The sequence below is a fragment of the Stylophora pistillata genome, chromosome 4 (assembly GCF_964205215.1).
Source record: "Stylophora pistillata chromosome 4, jaStyPist1.2, whole genome shotgun sequence".
Lineage (NCBI taxonomy): Eukaryota > Metazoa > Cnidaria > Anthozoa > Scleractinia > Pocilloporidae > Stylophora > Stylophora pistillata.
In genome coordinates this window covers 8,507,469-8,525,549 of record NC_142522.1, presented here as the reverse complement: position 1 = coordinate 8,525,549, position 18,081 = coordinate 8,507,469, and the positions used below count along the sequence as shown (strand labels likewise).

The 18,081-nt window shown below is 37.3% G+C and overlaps 1 protein-coding gene across 1 annotated transcript; it reads left to right on the top strand.

Moving 5' to 3' along the window:
* The first annotated feature begins 3,359 nt into the window (after positions 1–3,359).
* On the top strand, positions 3,360–17,454 carry LOC111341935 (cotranscriptional regulator ARB2A homolog). The gene is made up of 12 exons (XM_022948981.2): positions 3,360–3,503; positions 4,855–4,963; positions 7,052–7,129; positions 8,299–8,399; positions 8,747–8,812; positions 9,170–9,291; positions 10,890–10,953; positions 12,336–12,410; positions 12,579–12,698; positions 13,595–13,708; positions 14,330–14,414; positions 16,182–17,454. The coding sequence occupies exons 1-12, from the start codon at positions 3,465–3,467 to the stop codon at positions 16,958–16,960; spliced, it is 1,752 nt and encodes a 583-aa protein (XP_022804716.2). The 5' UTR covers positions 3,360–3,464; the 3' UTR covers positions 16,961–17,454.
* Positions 17,455–18,081: the final 627 nt, after the last annotated feature.

Below are 18,081 nucleotides of genomic sequence, written 5' to 3'. Positions count from 1 at the left end.
CTTGAGACTTATGTCTTCTTCTGCTCTTATCTTGTGTAACAAAAGTGGCTGGCGTATGATATAATTACATGACAATATTACCAAGTCAAGTATCTGGTAAAGGTAGATGTTGCATAACAAATCGTCACGCTTGTTCTCACGAGCGACCTAGATAACTTACATGGTGACCAGAAACGTGATGGTAAATTACGTAAGTAAATGATAGCATCGAAAACTTTTACCTTTGAACTCTCTCACATCCCGTTCAAAGGTCTCTTTTTTCGATATTAATCTAGTAAATAGTGAATGGTATTGCACTGTAATTTCTTGAATCTTAGGACAGGAATGGTTCGAGCCGTTCCATGCACTGCAGCTCGAGCGTGGCGTGCAATTTGGTAGAGCATCGGCCGAGAGCCAGTCACGAACATATAAATAGTGCAGACTGGGACGCGAAGCGACCCATCAAAATGTTTGCCATTGGGGGCATGCAAATGTTCTATTCCAAAGTTTTCCGTTATGAATAGTTTTTTGGCGTGTTCACAGTCTGAAGAGTACAGTTTTAAAGCATAGAGCGAGACACCTTCCTTTCGGACAAGAAAATTTGACGCCACATTTGCTCATGTTCCAATACAGAACTAAATTTTTTAACATTTCCGGTCCTGTACTCAATTTCGAATTATCAGTGTTCAAAACAAGACAAGAGCAAATTTAAGCGCTCTAATTTATTCGAATTTATGCTACTACCTAACCACAGCCTGTGTTGTTTTTAGGGATTAACAACAACAACAAAAGGGACAAGGATTAACGTTGAGCCACCACACTTCTCTTGGTTTTAGGGATACTGATCATGGCTACTTGTCAGTTTGTTACTTTCCCATAAAAAGACCCCACCCATTTTCAGTCGCCTATTTTTTCGCTCGACCTCATCGAGAGATCTTGGTCGCTTTCCATTTGACCAAAATTTTCGAGATTTCCGGTCTGAAATCGAATAGAACGGGAAAAGTTCCGAGATAAGTCTTGTTGAATAAAAAGAGCCTCTTACGACTCAGCGATTAGGTGCGCCTGCGCATCCGTGAACAAGATCGCCGCGCCAGCGGATCTTTAGGCAAGGGACTGGGCAAACGTTTGAAGGAAAACTAGAGAAACAATCCCTATCAAAGAGGATATGCGAAAAATTGAAACGCTCATAGAAATCTGCGAAAGGAAACAACGGTAGGGGAAGGGAAAACTCGAGACTCTCTAACACGAATCTTGGTGTACAGGGTGTACCCAGGAGCCATTAAAGGGGCGCGAAATGTTCAGCAAGCAACCGTGGACGATAATCCTACTCTTGTACGTTGGATCAGCAGTGATCTAATCGGCCCAAAACTATTTCTATTTCTAATTGTTATCTCATTGTCAATCAAATAAGGTTTACGTATTTCCGCTATTACATCATGCAGCTATCTATTCTATGTCAATTCCCTCTGCACCTGAAGAAGGCTGGTTTGGCCAGCCGAAATGTAGTGCTCCGTCTTAAAACTTATCTACGTTGTATTGGTCTTGCCTCTATATTTCTATTAAATGGGCCCCCGGTGTACGAAATTACGAACATACCATTTTGCTTTGAGCCTTATCAACAAAGTTGTAGGTTTTTCTTAACTAGTGACTTACTGGCATCCATGGTATATTTTTTAACTTCCTTAGGACATTTTAGCTCTGAAAGCCTGAATGCATGCCACCCAGTCCGCTATTAGTATATTACAACGTTCGCACACGTGCAGACGTTTAACAACTATGATGGCCAACGTGAACTTAGCACAGGCCAAGAGATTCAGAGTCTCATCCAAACCAACGGCAAAAGTTTTGGTCATCTGTCTTAGACCTGTTTATTTGATCTGTGTGAAGATAGCAAAGTTTTTATCTTCTGGATCAGAAAAAGAGTGGGCAAAGTTTAATGGAAATTCGCCCGTGAGCATAAAATCTGTCTACTGCTGCTGCTGAAGCAAGCGAAGAAAATATCGATGAGATTAAGATAAGTCTTCGCAACAGTCACTCTAAATAGCCTTTTTAGAGAGACCGCATTACTGCCCATGAGGTCGGCGATTCTCATACCCTTCTCAGTTCAACCACGTTTATTTTTTCGTGCTTGCCCTGCTTTCCTCTCGTGCTAGCGAACTAAGAGCCTGAAATAGCTAATAATTTATCTCTATTTCCATCACCTCACTCGTCTACTTGCGGCTACACAGATCAGGCTTCCATTTCGATTTCCAATCGAGTCACCATCCTAATAAGTTGTCATAGATAGGCAAGACAAACAAAATTTTGGCCACAATTAAACCTGCGAGAAGAAAAAACAAGATTCCGTAAATTACAGTACGGCCCGAGAAAACGATGCTAATAAGAGCTTTATTCTATCTCTGGATTTAATTATGGGGAGAAAGTTTTCAATTCAAGCAAACTTTTTAATTTAGTTGGCCATACAGGAAAATATGGCCTGCCTAATTGGCCAGTCGAGATATAATAAAAGGCCTTATTATTCAACTACACTCCGTAGAGTACAAATGACTCGCGAATAAAGAAGAAATATCACACGGCATTTGTGCTCCAGAGAACCGTAAATAAATATCCGCGAGATTTGTTGTGTTGGATGATAAATCTCTTATCAAACGTTTTCTCGTATGGTACATGTATCGCTGAGTATTTTTACGAGTTGTACTGTATTTTGACGAGCCCGTAGGGCAGTATTGGTCGCAGCAATGTTTTGAGAGCAGATAGCAATTTGTAGCTTTACGCAAAGCTTGCGGAGGAAGTTCTTCCCGACATTTATAACCATCATTTTGAATTCTCACAGCGTGGGTAGAATATGGGTTGAATTGAATTTTGATAAGTGGGAAGGAAAAGGAGGAAGTGTGAACCCGAACAGCCTCACCTGCCCACTGGCCACTATTGACCAAAATGATGTGTAATAGCGTTGAAGAGTATTAAAATAGATGTAGATGAAACATGAAGAATCTGGGCAAACTATCGCTAGTTTCCCTAAAGCTTCCTCATTAGTGTCCGTTATGCGGTTTTCCTTTAAAGAGTAGTATCCAGCGTGGTAGAAGAGCATTCTATCAAAAAAAAAAAAAAAAAAATTGAGGCACAGATTCATAGATCGCCAGAGTTCCTGTTCCCGCGCAGAGGTGGGTTATTTTTATTGCTATCCGCGCACCGACACTTTTGGACGTATTATGCGATCCGACCAAAAACTTCCTCGTGTTTTCTCCGTTACCAACCGCTTTCTGATCGCTTTTTCTTCTTAACACCTATAACAGGCCTGAGCAAGTTGTAGAAAAATAGAAGTGAACTTCAAAGCAAGCGATTTACTGAAAGGACTGGTAAGGAAAAACATAGTTTTCCCGCCATAGGCTTGGTTGCTAAGGAGAGAAAGAGGAAGTTGGAAACAGAAACCAGAAACAGGGGGTGTACTTTCAATCTAAAAACAGCTGAACTTAACGTTTTATATGAGAAAGGAACTCTTCGTCTTATTAACTGCATTTCAGGTTAGGTATTATCATTTTTTTATGGTTACTGTCCTCAGAAAGTTCTTACAGGTGATTGTTGACGTAGATTCCATTTTGGATCGAATTACTGTCGTGTTCGAAAACGGCAACTTAGTCAGAACGCGAGAATACTCAGTCATTGTTTATTTTATGCGACAAATTTTATCATGTGAATGTTTTGGGGATATTTAAGTAATTCTAGTAGAATGTGGTAAAGGTTATAAATTTTCTTTCTTTGTAATCTGTGGACTTCTGCATGGTCTTTCGGGTTACAAAAATAATGTCTTACGGAAAGAGTTCCCACATGCCAAATTTTAGCAGTAACTAGTTTGGAAAAAAGTGAATTTGTCATTAACCAAAAATATTTCAGTGAATCTATTTCTGGGATCGAGGAGGCTGGTGTTTACCATTTATAATGTTTCTCTCACTAAGCTATGATTAATTCACCCAACAAAAAATTGTACTACCATACCCTTGGCTTATGATGAAGCCTTTCAATACGCTTGATTTTATATTCCAGCTGTTGTGATGCAGTTGTCGCTTTCATTGTAGTTTTTAAGTCAATATGTTTCCAGCATTTTATACTTGATTGTATAGTTTACTTTATATTTTCTCTATGTATGGCACAAACGTTTTATACTATCCCCTTTTATATTCAATCTAAGGGCCTGTTTCTTATTCTACTGATTGAAGGGCTCAGAAAGCTGTACTGTTTTCTTTCAAGATGGGGGAAACTGAAACCTACTTCTATTATCTTTGAATTTTAATTTCTGGGCCCATTAAGTTAATGGAACTTTTGAGAAATGGGCTCCAGTTCCCTAGTTTTTAATCAATTTATTCAGCCCAGCATTGTTTTTATTGGGTAATTAAATTATCATGCTTCAACTTTAAGAATTTACATAAGGACAAAAGTCCCCAGAGCCAAGTGATTCTTTAAATTTTATTATTTTTGCCTCCAGGAATGTAAGTATATATATATATATTGTGGGAGGAAAAAGACAAGTAAACTACAAGTTCATCCCTACAAGCCTGTTTCGTGGTCGCGCCCACTCATCAGGGGATTTAATGAGAACTATTGAAACATCTGTGGACCTGTCTTGGAAGGTTTTATTGACAGAGGCCAAAATGTAGTTTGGCGTTAAATCCCCTGATGAGTGGGCAACCACGAAACAGGCTTGTAGGGATGAACTTGTAGTTTACTTGTCTTTTTCCTCCCACAATATATACTTCGCTCTACTTCTATGTATTGAGCACTGTTCTACGAAAATCAAGTCACACTTTATATATATATATATACTCAAGTGAATGTTACCTGATATTTACACCACTTATAAACTAATTTTGATCATAGATCTCTTTAGTCAGACCCTTAAAAGATTCTTGTGATGCAAAAAGTGACCAAAGCTGTTTTCAAATGTCAGAGTTTTTAGAGGACAGAGAGGGAGACAATATGGGACAAAGTGAGTTAAACTGTGTTTAAAATAGAGGAAAGGTTTTAAATGTGGTGAATACCTTATTATAGGAAATTAACAATGCACTTAATGAGGTGATTTTACAAAATTCATGTTAATTTTAATGTATCCTATTTAATGTTGATGTAAATTTAATGCACGCTATTTTACAACATTGTTATTTTAAAGCACCTTTATTTCCTAAAAGCTAACTACTGTAAATGCTTCTTTTTCTCCATGAGACATGTGTATGTCGTGTATATACGTCTCATAACTGCAGTTCACTCATATGTTTCATATGTTTGTTGTTGTTTGATTTATCATCTACGGGTTTATGTTGAATTAATTTGATGGCCTGCTCCCAGTTGGCTTGTTAGCTCAATTGGTAGAGCGCTGCACTGGTATCGCAGAGGTCAGTGGTTCGAATCCCGTACAGGCCTGAAATTTTTTTCAGGTCTGATTTTCACTATTGCTCAAATAGTGCTTTACTGCGAAGGATCGTTCTTATATACGTCTCATAACCGCAGTTCACTCATATGTTTCATATGTTTGTTGTTGTTAGACATGTGTATGTTGAGATTTTGTAAGTGCTGCAAGTTTGTGTTACTGCAACAAACTGTGGTTTGGTTTCTGTCAATTAAACAAGTGAGCAGCTCTTGGTGATTTCATGGAGGCTTTGAAAGAACTTTTGAATTGATAGGGTCTAGTTAAGCTTCAAAACCAATTTTTCAGCCTTAAAAAAAACTTAGAAACATCTGTGGACTTGTCTTGGAAGGTTTTATTGACAGAGGCCAAAATGCAGTTTGGCGTTCAGAAATGTAAAATGCGAGTTTGCAGAATTATGAAAATTGAAGTAAATAAAGCTAGATGCTTACTGAAAAATTTGTTATTTTAATACATGTAAACCTAATTTTTGAAAAATTCGCATTAATTTAGTGTAATGTAAATTTTCTTCACGTTGTGAACATGCATTGTTAATTTCCCGTAATAAGGTAAATACATACCATTTCCTCTATAGTCTGCAGTGCAAGAAGGCAGTTCGTCCAAAGGTGGACTGTATTGTTGTGTATTCATTTGTAGAGACACTCTTCAATTGCTTTCTATAATAGTAATAATAATAATGATGATAATTTGTATAGTGCAAATTCCATACAATGTTCAAATGCACTTCACAATAAAATAACACAGTAATAAATAATACAACTATTAAAATAACATAAAATGAAATAAATACTAGAACTACATACAAATACTAATGTTATACTAATACTGCTATAATTTCGTGTTCAGGCTAAGATAAAAATGCTAAACGCTGTCTTTATTCATTGATCAAGTATCGAACAAGCTGGAACAATCATCTCACTCACCTATAGTACTTTCACATCCTTTAGTAATCCTACAGTAATATCACTAACGTACATGTACTTTTACTATGTTCCTAATGGGTACGCAAATGTTACAAGCCCTTTGAATGGCAAGAGTGACTGACATCTAATTTCTGCTGACAGTTGGTCGCAATGGCATGATGACTTGTAGGGCTCATGGTTAAAATTGTCTATTTTGATGAAAGGAAACTTTGGTTAACTTTTTTAAGACTAATGCTGTAAATTTGTCAATTTTTCCACTTAAAAGTGAAATTCCTTTTGTGGTTTTAAGGCTAACAGTGAACCCCATTTGAACCCTCCCTACGGAATAACAGATCACCAGTTTAAGAAACACCTGATTTGTCAACAAATTCCCCTTGTCATTACCACAGGATATGTGCAGAGAACAGTATGGAGAATACACATACTGATGCTAGGGTATAAAGGGTGTAAGAGGATAATGTCTACAAAAGATTTCAACAGCTGGACAGTGGTTTACACCCCAGATTGTTGAACCTTTTAACGGAACATTTCAGCACCATATTAAAATCTGCCGCAATCTTCATCTCGCTGTGATCCTTTTGTCACTACCTTGTTGCTCATGTCAAGCTCCAACTTGGTTGAATATTGTCTATGCAATATTCAGCACTCCCTCTGCTGATAACAGTCCCTCTTCACTTTCTCCAAACTGTTCCTGATTTACAGAACCATGCTTTGAAATTTGTTTCAACAGATCAGAGTTCAAAAGGCAAGAGAAGGGAAGATGCTTTCCCAGATACTCTAGAAGGATTTGGATACAAGTTCAATGAAGGTTTGTGACAGAAAAAAAATCTTATGCTGAACACTGCCCTATCTGTCAAATGTAGTGTACACAACTGTTTTAATTATGGAGGGCCAGAAGCTTTTACTACTATCAGAGGTGGTTCTTTCAGTCTGGGTTCCACTGTTCTGCTAGACCTGACCAATTCTTTTCTTAACAGAAGCAGCAAGAAGAAGTACTCCTTAACCCTTTCACTTCCAGAATTGATTAATTAATTGATTAAGATGGATAGAGCACTGGACTGCTGTGTGGGAGGTCGAGGGTTCGAGCCCCGGCCAGACCAACACTCAGGGTCTTAAAATAATTGAGAAGAATATGCTACCTTTCTATAACATCAAGAAATGATTAGATATTCTAGTCTTCTCGGATAGGGATGAATAAATTAATGTCTCCTGCAGGGTTAGGGGCAGGAGACATTAATTTCCCACGCACAAGATTACTGTGTGATGGATTTCCTCCCCTGGGGTGGGATGGGTGGGTAACAGGACCCCGTTGATACTAGTGTTTACTACACTGAAGGGGCTATCCTGTATAAATATAGATGTCTACTCTACTCTACTCTTCTCTCTATAACATTCATATATTATCCAGAAAACAGTTGGTGAGAATGCTCAAACTTATCAGGTAGAACTTTTCATCTTCATCTCATATCAAACACTTGTAATTAATTTGCTTGCACCACTTTCTTTTTTGATCAGATTCAACACTAAAACCGACTACGACTCTCTTGCTTGAACTTTCCCATGCTGTCAGCAGTTAACTTACTTTTACTTTGAGTTCTGATTGATTCCTTATGATATTTTCTTTGTTCCAAAAGGTGACATTTAGATAACTTTGGTTTGGCTTCACAACACCTAATTAAAAAGCATGCTGATTTACAATTATTAGATGAGGTTGAGCATGATAGCGATAATTATCAAGGCCAAAGTTTGTGTTATCTGCTGAAGCCGAAGGCCTTGATAATTATCACCATCATGTGAAAACCGACTCCAATAATTTTATTATGCATATTCCTAAGCTGCATGTGTAAAGACAAGAGCGCGTAAAACTATTGTCTGTAGGTATGACAGCATTTCTATATATTAAATAAAATCTATTGTCTGTAGGTATGATGTAAGAGAATGTATAATAATAATGATTTCATTGTAATGTTTCTGCAGAAGGAAAGCTGAGAAATATCGAAACGGATGAACCCTTCAAGTTCGAAGTGAAAGAGGGTGACAGGATGTATAACCAAAAACATTATGAGGCTCTAGGAGAGGTATGACTCGTAGTAAGATTTGACATGTAGTTAAAAGGTTTTTCATTGAGATATTAAGTATCAGTCAGCATTCCAAGCTCACCTTTCTTTAACGCAGCCATTTGGCTGTATAAAATCATAAAATACATGAAGTTGCCAGAAACAAAACTTTGGTCTCAAAAAAGACACTTTGTGCAATGTTACATTACGTAACATACGAAGCTACTGACCTTGTCTTTGGAATAAACAAGCATTGTTTTCAGTTTTCAAGATTCACATCACATCTCAATCAGGGGTAATACTCAGTCAGCCAGTATCATGATGGTAAATTAATTGTTTAATTAATAGAAATCTATGTGTATTTTTAGGTAATCACCGAGTATATCTACCATTTACTGGAAGAAGATGTCAAACTGAAGAAAGTTACTGTTCCAGTAAGTGAAGCTGAACAACAGCATGAACAACTTTGATTTGTACTTTTTGTATACTCATAACTTCACACTCATGGTTGTCGCCAACCATTGGCTGACAGCGAAGTTCGCCAGATGAAAAGGCAACAATTGCTGGCTGGATTTTTGGCTGATGGTGAAGCACATTACAGGCTAGCTTACACACTTACAATTGGTCACTATACCTTTATTAGCCTCCTCACTTGAAATTTCAGCTAGCAGTGTAATTTCTTAGCTACAACCCTGTACACTATAGCAGGGGACTTATTAGAAAGGTAAAAAAGGCAGAGTACTAGCTGTAACTAGAAATAAATTCTCCTTCAATTTTCTTAATTATTGTAGGTTGATGCCAAAGATGAGGTTACGAGTTTCTTTTTCATGAGTGAGGATGCAATGAAAAAGGACAAGCTGATGATCCTTATTCATGGCAGTGGTGTGGTCAGAGCAGGACAGTGGGCAAGAAGGTATGATCTTTTGTAATTTTTTCGTTATCATTATTTTATATATTATTCTTTTCTCTTTCTGAGTTTTTTGCCTTCTTTGTTTTCTGTAGTTTCTTTGCTCTTTTGCTCTATACATGTGCCAGGGTGCCCCATTTCTTTTGAACCCTACCCATGTCTAGCTTTACCTGCAAACATACATACAGTCGTACATACATACAGACAGACAGACAAACAGACAGACAGACATACTTACATACATACATACATACATACATACATACATACATACATAAGCTTTATTTATCCTCGGATTTCAGTGTAGCTTACAAGCTAGTATCTCCAATCCTAATTACTAATTTTAAAAGTTACAACAAGAACAAGGCTAAAAAGATAAAAAATAATTCATAATATAATAATATAATAATATAATAATCATTAATTTAATAATATAATGTAATATTAATGTAATATTAATGTAATATTAACAGAAACTGTGCACTAACAGTTTGCGGTTAAATTCACTATAATCTACAGTCTTTCTAAAGTGGTCAGGGAGGGAGTTCCTGTACTTAACAGATGAATAGCTAAAAGAATTTAGACCATATGTGGTTGTAAATGGCTTAGGAAGTGATAAAATATTGGTGCCCCTTAGGGAGTAAGCAGTAGATCTTAGCTTGATCAGTTGTTTCAAATAGCACGGATATTTACCAAGATGGAGACAGTTGAATATACAAATCATCATATTTTGTATCGTCCTGTTGGCTAAACCACACACACCTGCTTTGTCTAAAAGATCATCATAGTGCAAGTCCCAGTCCTTTAAAACAAATCTTAAAATACGTCTATTTAAGGTGTCCAGTTTAACAGAGTCCTCTGAAATACAAAAGTGCTATATCATTGAACAGTAGGGAAAATGGGGTAACATAAACGTTTTATAAAGGCGAAGCATAATTTCGGTAGAAATGAGTTTGCCAAATCATTTAAAGACACTGAACTGATTATTTTTTTTTTTTACATACAGAGGATATGTGTTCCTTGAAATTAAGTTCATTATCAAGAATTATTCCAAAAAGTTCCAGGCATCTTGTGGTTGAGAAGGAGAAAGGGTAATCGGTTTTGCCAAGAACCATCCCTTGGTGTGTAGGGGGGTTGGCTTTCATCCCATTGTCTTTGAACCATTTGTTAGCTATTTGTACATCATGATTGATCCACTGTTCCAAGGCTACTGGGTCTAGGTCAGATGTGTGCAGTTGGCAGTCATCAGCATAAGTGTTTAGTTTTACAGAGTTAATGTGAAAGATGAGGTCATCGAGGAACATGTTGAAAAACATGGGTCCCAGGACGCTGCCTTGAGGCATGCCACGCTTCATGCTCATCCAATCCGAATGAGTATCACCAATTTTCACTTGCTGCATTCTATCCACTTTGTACACATGCACTGTTAAATTCTTTCCCCAAAAGGATGTCTCTCTTTAGGTATAATTGTCTTGTAAGTAATTTTTAAGATCTTCTTTCCTGTGTGGTAGGATAGTGATCTATAGTGGAATCACTTAATCTCAGTAATGTCACTATAATTCATTGGAAGAAACCTGCTGTGTTATTGTTTCTATTTCTCTCAGACTAATCATCAATGACGACTTGGAGAGTGGGACAATGTTACCATACATCAAACGAGCCACCCAGGTAGGATCTTTGACCTTTGAGTGAGCGAATCAAAGTAGCTTTTGATGCAAGTTCTCATTAAAGAAATCTTCCAATGGTGGAACAAGTTGCTGTTAATCTGACAAAAATGTATCATGATGATTCCTCAGAAAAACTGGGAAACAAGAAACAAATGCAAGTAAATTGGTAGAATTTCCTTGTGGGTGCCAGGAAATTTATTCTTATCATCGACAGACAATACAAGTAATTGAGAAGAATATGCTACCTTCCTATAACATCAAGAAATGGTTAGATATTCTAGTCTTCTCAGATAGGGACGAATAAATGAAGTTCCTGTCTCCTACAGGGTTAGGGGTAGGAGACGTTAATTTCCCATGCACGAGATTACTGTGTGATGGATGTCCTCCCCTGGGGGTGGGATGGGTGGGATTTAATGGGTGGACTACTCGCATGGATCACATATGTTCCGTTCTAGTCCTACCCTACTGCGGGCAGTAATGCAGTGAAAATGGATTCGAAAAATTTATTTAGAAAAAAATTAGAAAACACATCTTTTGTTTGTGGGAGTTCCGAGGGGATCACAAGGATGGTATTGGTAGCCGTCATATACATTATAACGCATTATACAATCCAACATGGCAGCTTGCACAGACTTTCACTTTCAAACCAGCTGATACATATCTGTTCAGACCTTTTCTCCCTTGTTACATGGCACTAGTCTAAACAACGTTTTTTTTTGGTGCCCGAGCAAAAATCTGAGCACCATACCCTGAGCACAAGCAGTACCTCCAGTGTAGTACTCAGGACTGCCATTGTTCAAGCATAATAACTTGGTCAATTCCTGACTTCCTATCCATGCTTCCTCTTGATGCAGTCACTAAAATGGTATATACACATATTGCAAACTACAAGAAAAAAAGTTGGGCACCAAGCTTTATGCTTGAGTTCTAAGTAAACACACCTGTTCCAGAGCACCAGTAAATTGGCTTACCAACATCCATTTTCAATTGGTGGCTGGGCACAGTGCCAATGAAATGGGCACCAAGTCTGAATGGCACCTTAGCCCTGATATGAACTCAACCTCCTAATCCATATTCCAGGGCACAAACTTTAAGAGTACCTCCCCAACTACCTTCTTTTAAAGTACCATATCTACCGGCATAGAGGCTGCACTTTTTTGATGAAAAACCACCTTGAAAGTTTACAGTGCCACCTATACGTGGGTGCAAGAGTTCAGAGCTCATTAATATTCAAAGTTTCCCAACACAATAATCAACAAACTTCCTAAGTTATTCACAGTTTTGTTCAATGCAATGTATGAGCTTATGTTAAAGTAGTCCATATCTTCCAAGGATGTTGATGAATCAAAGTAATTCTCCCAGTTTTTGTTTTGTTTTGAACAGGAAGGTTATGGAGTTTTTATCACAAATGGAAACGAAAACTATGTGCGGAGAAACAAATATAGAACAGCCATCAGGGTAGGTTACCAATGAAGTACTTTTATTTGACAATTAATTGTTTCACTAGACAGTGTTAACCTAGTTGATGACTAATTTTACCACCTGATAAATTCTATAATGCAACTTAGAGACAGAAACAGAACATCTACTGATTTTGGTACATCCTTCATCTTTTTTCCTTTTAAGGGTAGCGAATCCCCAGAGAGGCACTTTGGTTATGTATGGGACAACTTCATTTCCCAGGCTGCAGCTCAAACAATAGTTGTTGTGGCCCACAGTTATGGAGGAGTTGTCATTGTAGAAGGGGTATTGTAATTAAACTTATTAAAATATTTTGTTTGTAGAGTATATAATTATCTTGCATGCAGTAAAAGTTTGAGTTTCAAATGATGATGAGCTGATGAATTGAAAGCTTTAACATCATTGGTGCCTGGGGGGGGAGGGGGGGGAATCTGAACCTTGGGTGGGGAATTTAACTGGAAGTATCAAGTCTTTCAATTACCCAATAAATACACCACATGGTTCACTTTTGTGAGGAATAGCTCAGAGGAAAAGGCCCACAGGGTCTAGGTTTTAAAGATTGGTCAGTGTGTAAAAATCACGGTTGCTGATTTTACCTTTTATAGAAAAAACTGGGTTGGGCATTTAATAATATAATAATAATAATAATAGTTTAATATTTGTAGTGCACAAATTCCATTGACATGTGTTCAAATGCGCATTTGAACACAAATTTGAACACAAATTTGAACACAAATTTGAACACAAGTTTTGAACAAATTTTGAACACAAATTTTGAACACAAATTTTGAACACAAATTTTGAACACAAATTTTGAACACAAATTTTGAACACAAATTTTGAACACAAATTTTGAACACAAATTTTGAACACAAATTTTGAACACAAATTTGAACACAGATTTTGCCACCTAGGGGCAGGAATTTTAACAAAGCAATCTTCAATCTGCCCAGGGGATTGCCAAGGGGGGGGGGGGGTGTTGAAGCTTCGTAATTGATCAAGGCATAACACTGTGCAATGCAGGAAGTCCCCTACTTCTAATTCTTGGTGTAGTCACTTTTTCTATTCCCATACTGTGATTGGTTGAATTTGTTGGAGTGACTTTGATATCAATAGTTGCATTGTAAACTGGTTCAGGTCATATAAATATGAATTTCTGTGCATTGTCCTTTTTATTCCAGCTTCAAAATTGTGAAGGTATCATGGAAAGGGTAAAGGCCATTGCGTTTACAGACTCTGTGCATAGTCTTTCACACCAAAGGGCTAACAAGAATCTTAGGGCATGGATGAAAAAGGTACTGGAAAATTAGTGGGGATTTTATAGAAGCTAGTCATATCAAAACAGTAGCCAGTAAAGGTTAAAATTTATTGCATATCTAGACAGATTTTTAACCATTTTGTCCCTTGATTTAAGAAGCCTATACTCTAGAAATGAAAAACACGAGTGGAGGATGCTTCCAGAGATGTTTGCCAATACTTTTTTACATTTATATTTGAGTGCTGGCAGTCAGTAAACTTCACCATTTCCTTTAGAGTGTCTTACCGGCTACTTACCCATTTACTCACGATGCCCAGAGTAAAACCTAATGCATAAACATTATACCCTAATACAGATGGAACACTGTCTACTTTTGTGAAAGAAACTTCTGCCTGGCCATGGGGTGGTTATTTGAGGAAATATAGTATTCTATTCTGATATGCATGATCCACCTGAAATTACATTGCTTTGGATACACAGTTGAAAAAAACCAGCCTTGTATTCTTACCGAATAGTGAACAACCTTTTTTATAAATAGAATGGGGAAATAAAACAAAATAAATCCTGTACAAAAAATTATTACATTTGACATTCGATTAAAAATAGCTCTGATGAGTCACTCATTTTTTTAATTTTTTTGTTGTTGTTGATGTTGTAGCATTCACGCAACTGGCTCTCCTCAGACCTTCCTTTGGATACTGTCATAGATTACGAAGGTGCTGATTGTGAGCTGGTTTCAGCTGGTAAGAAGATAGATACCCCCCTTCCTTTCTACAGCCTCTTTATTAAATTTCTCTGTGTTGTAATATTAGAAGCATTGTTTATTGCAAGCTTTTTCTCTCCGTACGCCTTAATGGCCTTATAATGGTAATTCAGTGGCTAGCATCTTCCAAAAGACACCATCTACTATTTATTACTCTTTCACCCCCAAAATATGCAGAAACAGATCAATTTTGTTTCTTCTGCAGTGTCCCAGCAATATTTTGCACTTATTTGCGGGTAGAAATTAAATTATTCTCTCTGCCATGGTGACAAAACCACGCTCTTAGGGGTGTGATGTGTTGTTTAAAATACTCTCATGACCTTTGCTTTGGAGCAGTGCCAGACAAAATACTATTGTTCTGAGGCATCCGACTGCATCTAAGTCTGAAACTATTTTCTCACCACTATTAAAATTAACTTTTTATTTTAGCTCTAAGAATTTGGTGATAAATCAACCCCTATACCTTGGTTGGTGTGTTCTTCTCTTGGCAATTTTGCTTGAATACTTACGGAATGGTTATAGTAAGGAGAAACCACTCTTTGGTCACTCCTGAGTGTGAGAGGGTAAAGCAAATCCCCTCCCCCCTCCCCTCTCCCTCCACCACCCTACTCATACTAGATGATGTCAAGTGGGCAGTTGGAATTCTTAACAGCAGAAGGACATACTTAGTGAGGCATAGACATAATTGACGTATATGTTGTAGTTCTACTGATACTAATTTTTTTAGACCAAGAGTATGCACCAACATGGGAACATCATCTTTTATATTCTCTGCTTCAAAGATATGGGAAACCATACCCACTTATCTTAAATATATGCCCTGCAATAGCTTTAAAAAGAATGGAAACATCAACTTTTGCTCAACCAAACCTGATCATTTTACTTTGCTACTGATCTCCTCTTAAGGAAAAGTGGAAACTTTAACCTTGTTCAACAAAACCTAATCCTTTTACTTACTTTACTGCTGATTTACTTTTATTATAGGCTGCTATCTATTCATATGACCATTACGGTGTCCAACTCAATAGAAAGCTTTTGCTACTTTGGACACCGTGCACCTCTCAAACTTATATCTTTATGGCCAAATATTACTTTTATTCTTCTCTCTCTCTCCTATTTTTCTTATAAATATTAACTCCCATTAATAGTGTGAAATAAATAAAAGTTCAAAGTTCAATTTTATCCATGGCTCAAATTTTATTTTCCTTTGACGGTTTCAAACTCATTATCATACATTAACATGACCGAGAACAAAGGAAAATAAAATTTGAACCAAGTATAAAATTGAACTACAACATATACAATATGTCCCAGTTAGCACCTACACCACTTGTTGAAAGGACACTTGTTACCTATCTGTCTCCATGTGCAACGTTAATCTGTTAGATCCCATAAACACTATGATGCCGAATGACATCATAGAGCAAGGGAGAGGGGCAAGAGAACACTATGAAAGGAAGTGTACAAAGTGGTTTTGTCTCAATTAAATATCAAACGAACATTCTTAACGCCACTGTTGGTTATTTAATCTCAATTCATGAACACACTTAATTCATAGAGAATTAACATCTGCCTCTGTTTAAAAAAAAAACACATTCATTTGAGGCTCAAAAATTCCTTGTTTTGTGATATATTTTTTTATAAATTTATGTCTCCTACTGTGATGACACTTGGTTATTTTTGTTTACAACTTAGAGTAGCGTTATGAAGTAATATTTCTTGTTATTAACTTTTCCCTTTATTTTAGGTACAATGAAACATGAGGTCACTTCACATGCAGCTTTTAATTCAATCTTTTCGTTCTTTGATGAGAAGCTCAAAGCTTCAAATCAGACTGATAGCTCTGAAAACACATCAGTTGGTCAGACCCCAATAGACAGTCTTAAAAGTCCATTGGAGAAAGTTGAAAATAAAATGGAAATCTCTGAAAACCAGGAAGTAAGCTCCGAATTGAGCCAAACCTCCCAGACTCAAGCTGATGCAGCAGAAAAGCAGGAAGAAGCCCTCAGAAAAATGGATGATTCCTCTGAGACTCTTCCAGATGCCACACAAACTAAAGAAGAAATGCCCCAGACTCAGGCAGATGTGTCACAAACCCAAGAGGAACCCTCAAGCAATGAAAAGTATTCCTTCCAAGCTCCGGCAGATTCAACACAAACTGAAGAAGAAATGCCCCCGACTCAGGCAGATGTGTCACAAACCCAAGAGGAACCCTCAAGCAATGAAAAGTATTCCTTCCAAGCTCCGGCAGATTCAACACAAACTGAAGAAGAAATGCCCCCGACTCAGGCAGATGTGTCACAAACCCAAGAGGAACCCTCAAGCCACGAGGAGCATTCCTCCCAAGCTCTGGCAGATGCAGCACAAACTAAAGAAGAAGCCTCCCAGACTCACGCAGATGTATCCCAAGATGAACCCTCAGGGAATAGGGAGGATTCCTTCCAAACCCAAACAGGGGACACCAAGTCCCCAGCTGATGAAACTCACATGGAAGTTGATATAAATAAAGAGGGAACAGAAGTCTAAATTATGTAAAACATCTCTCCAATTATGTAAGACCTATCTCCTGTTCAATCATTTGGTGATAGTGAAAGGGGGAAAAAATGTGTTCAGCAGGTGAATTATCCAGTTGCCAATTCAGAACATGTCTTGTTTTCCTCATATCTGCTTGGTTTTCATGTCCACAGTTAGGCCGCACAATAATGAAGCAATATTTCACCAAGAAATTATCCCAAACTATGCAAAAGTTTAAAGTTGAAAAATTAAGGTGGATTGTATCTTTTCAAGCTTTGCCAATAGTGGTAACCCACTAGTAGATTATTTAAGAAATCTTTTTTAAAGCTATCAAGGTGATTTTAAAATAAAACACATTTTTAGACCATAAATTACTAAAATAAAAACTGTTAAATTTATCTTATATAGAAAAAAAATAGTATAAACTTCGAAGTTCTTGGAGTCAGAAACTGGTGACTCTGGCTGACATCCGAGTGTAGTCAAATAAATATTGCAGTGCATTTTGATGCATGTAGAATGAGTGGTTATGATGAAAGTGAATAGCTTCACACATTTATTGGAAATTTTGATCAAGGGTACTCCCAAGAAGCTGTTGGTAGGCTGTTGGCCAACTGTTGGTCTGTCAGGAGCCAGTTGGTAGCTTGTCCCTAGCCTGTTAGCTGACACCTTACCAACAATAAGCTGACAGTTGCTTGGGGGAGCTATGCTTTAAAAGTACCCATTTATCAACTCACAAAAACTATTATTTCTTATATTCTATAACACAAAAACTCTGATAAATGATAAGTACCAACTCATTTGATTATCAGCGATAACGCTCTTCTTTTTCTTGTTTATGCTTGACATGCAAAAACATGCCACAATATTACCTCTTTAAATATATATTTTTTATAACATAATCAACATAGGCATCCTCGGATTGGTCAATGCAATTTCCAAACAGATGCCTTATGATGTTATAGAGCCCCCATGCATGTAACTAGTTACATCCCAAAAGCAATAGGAAGCATTTTTTTTCTAGGCTCAGTAATGTGATAATGCCACTATAGGAAGCATTTTTTTAGGCTCTTTAATGTGATAAATCCACTTGGAGGTTAGAAGAACACTTGCAAAGCTTTTATGAACTTTCCTCC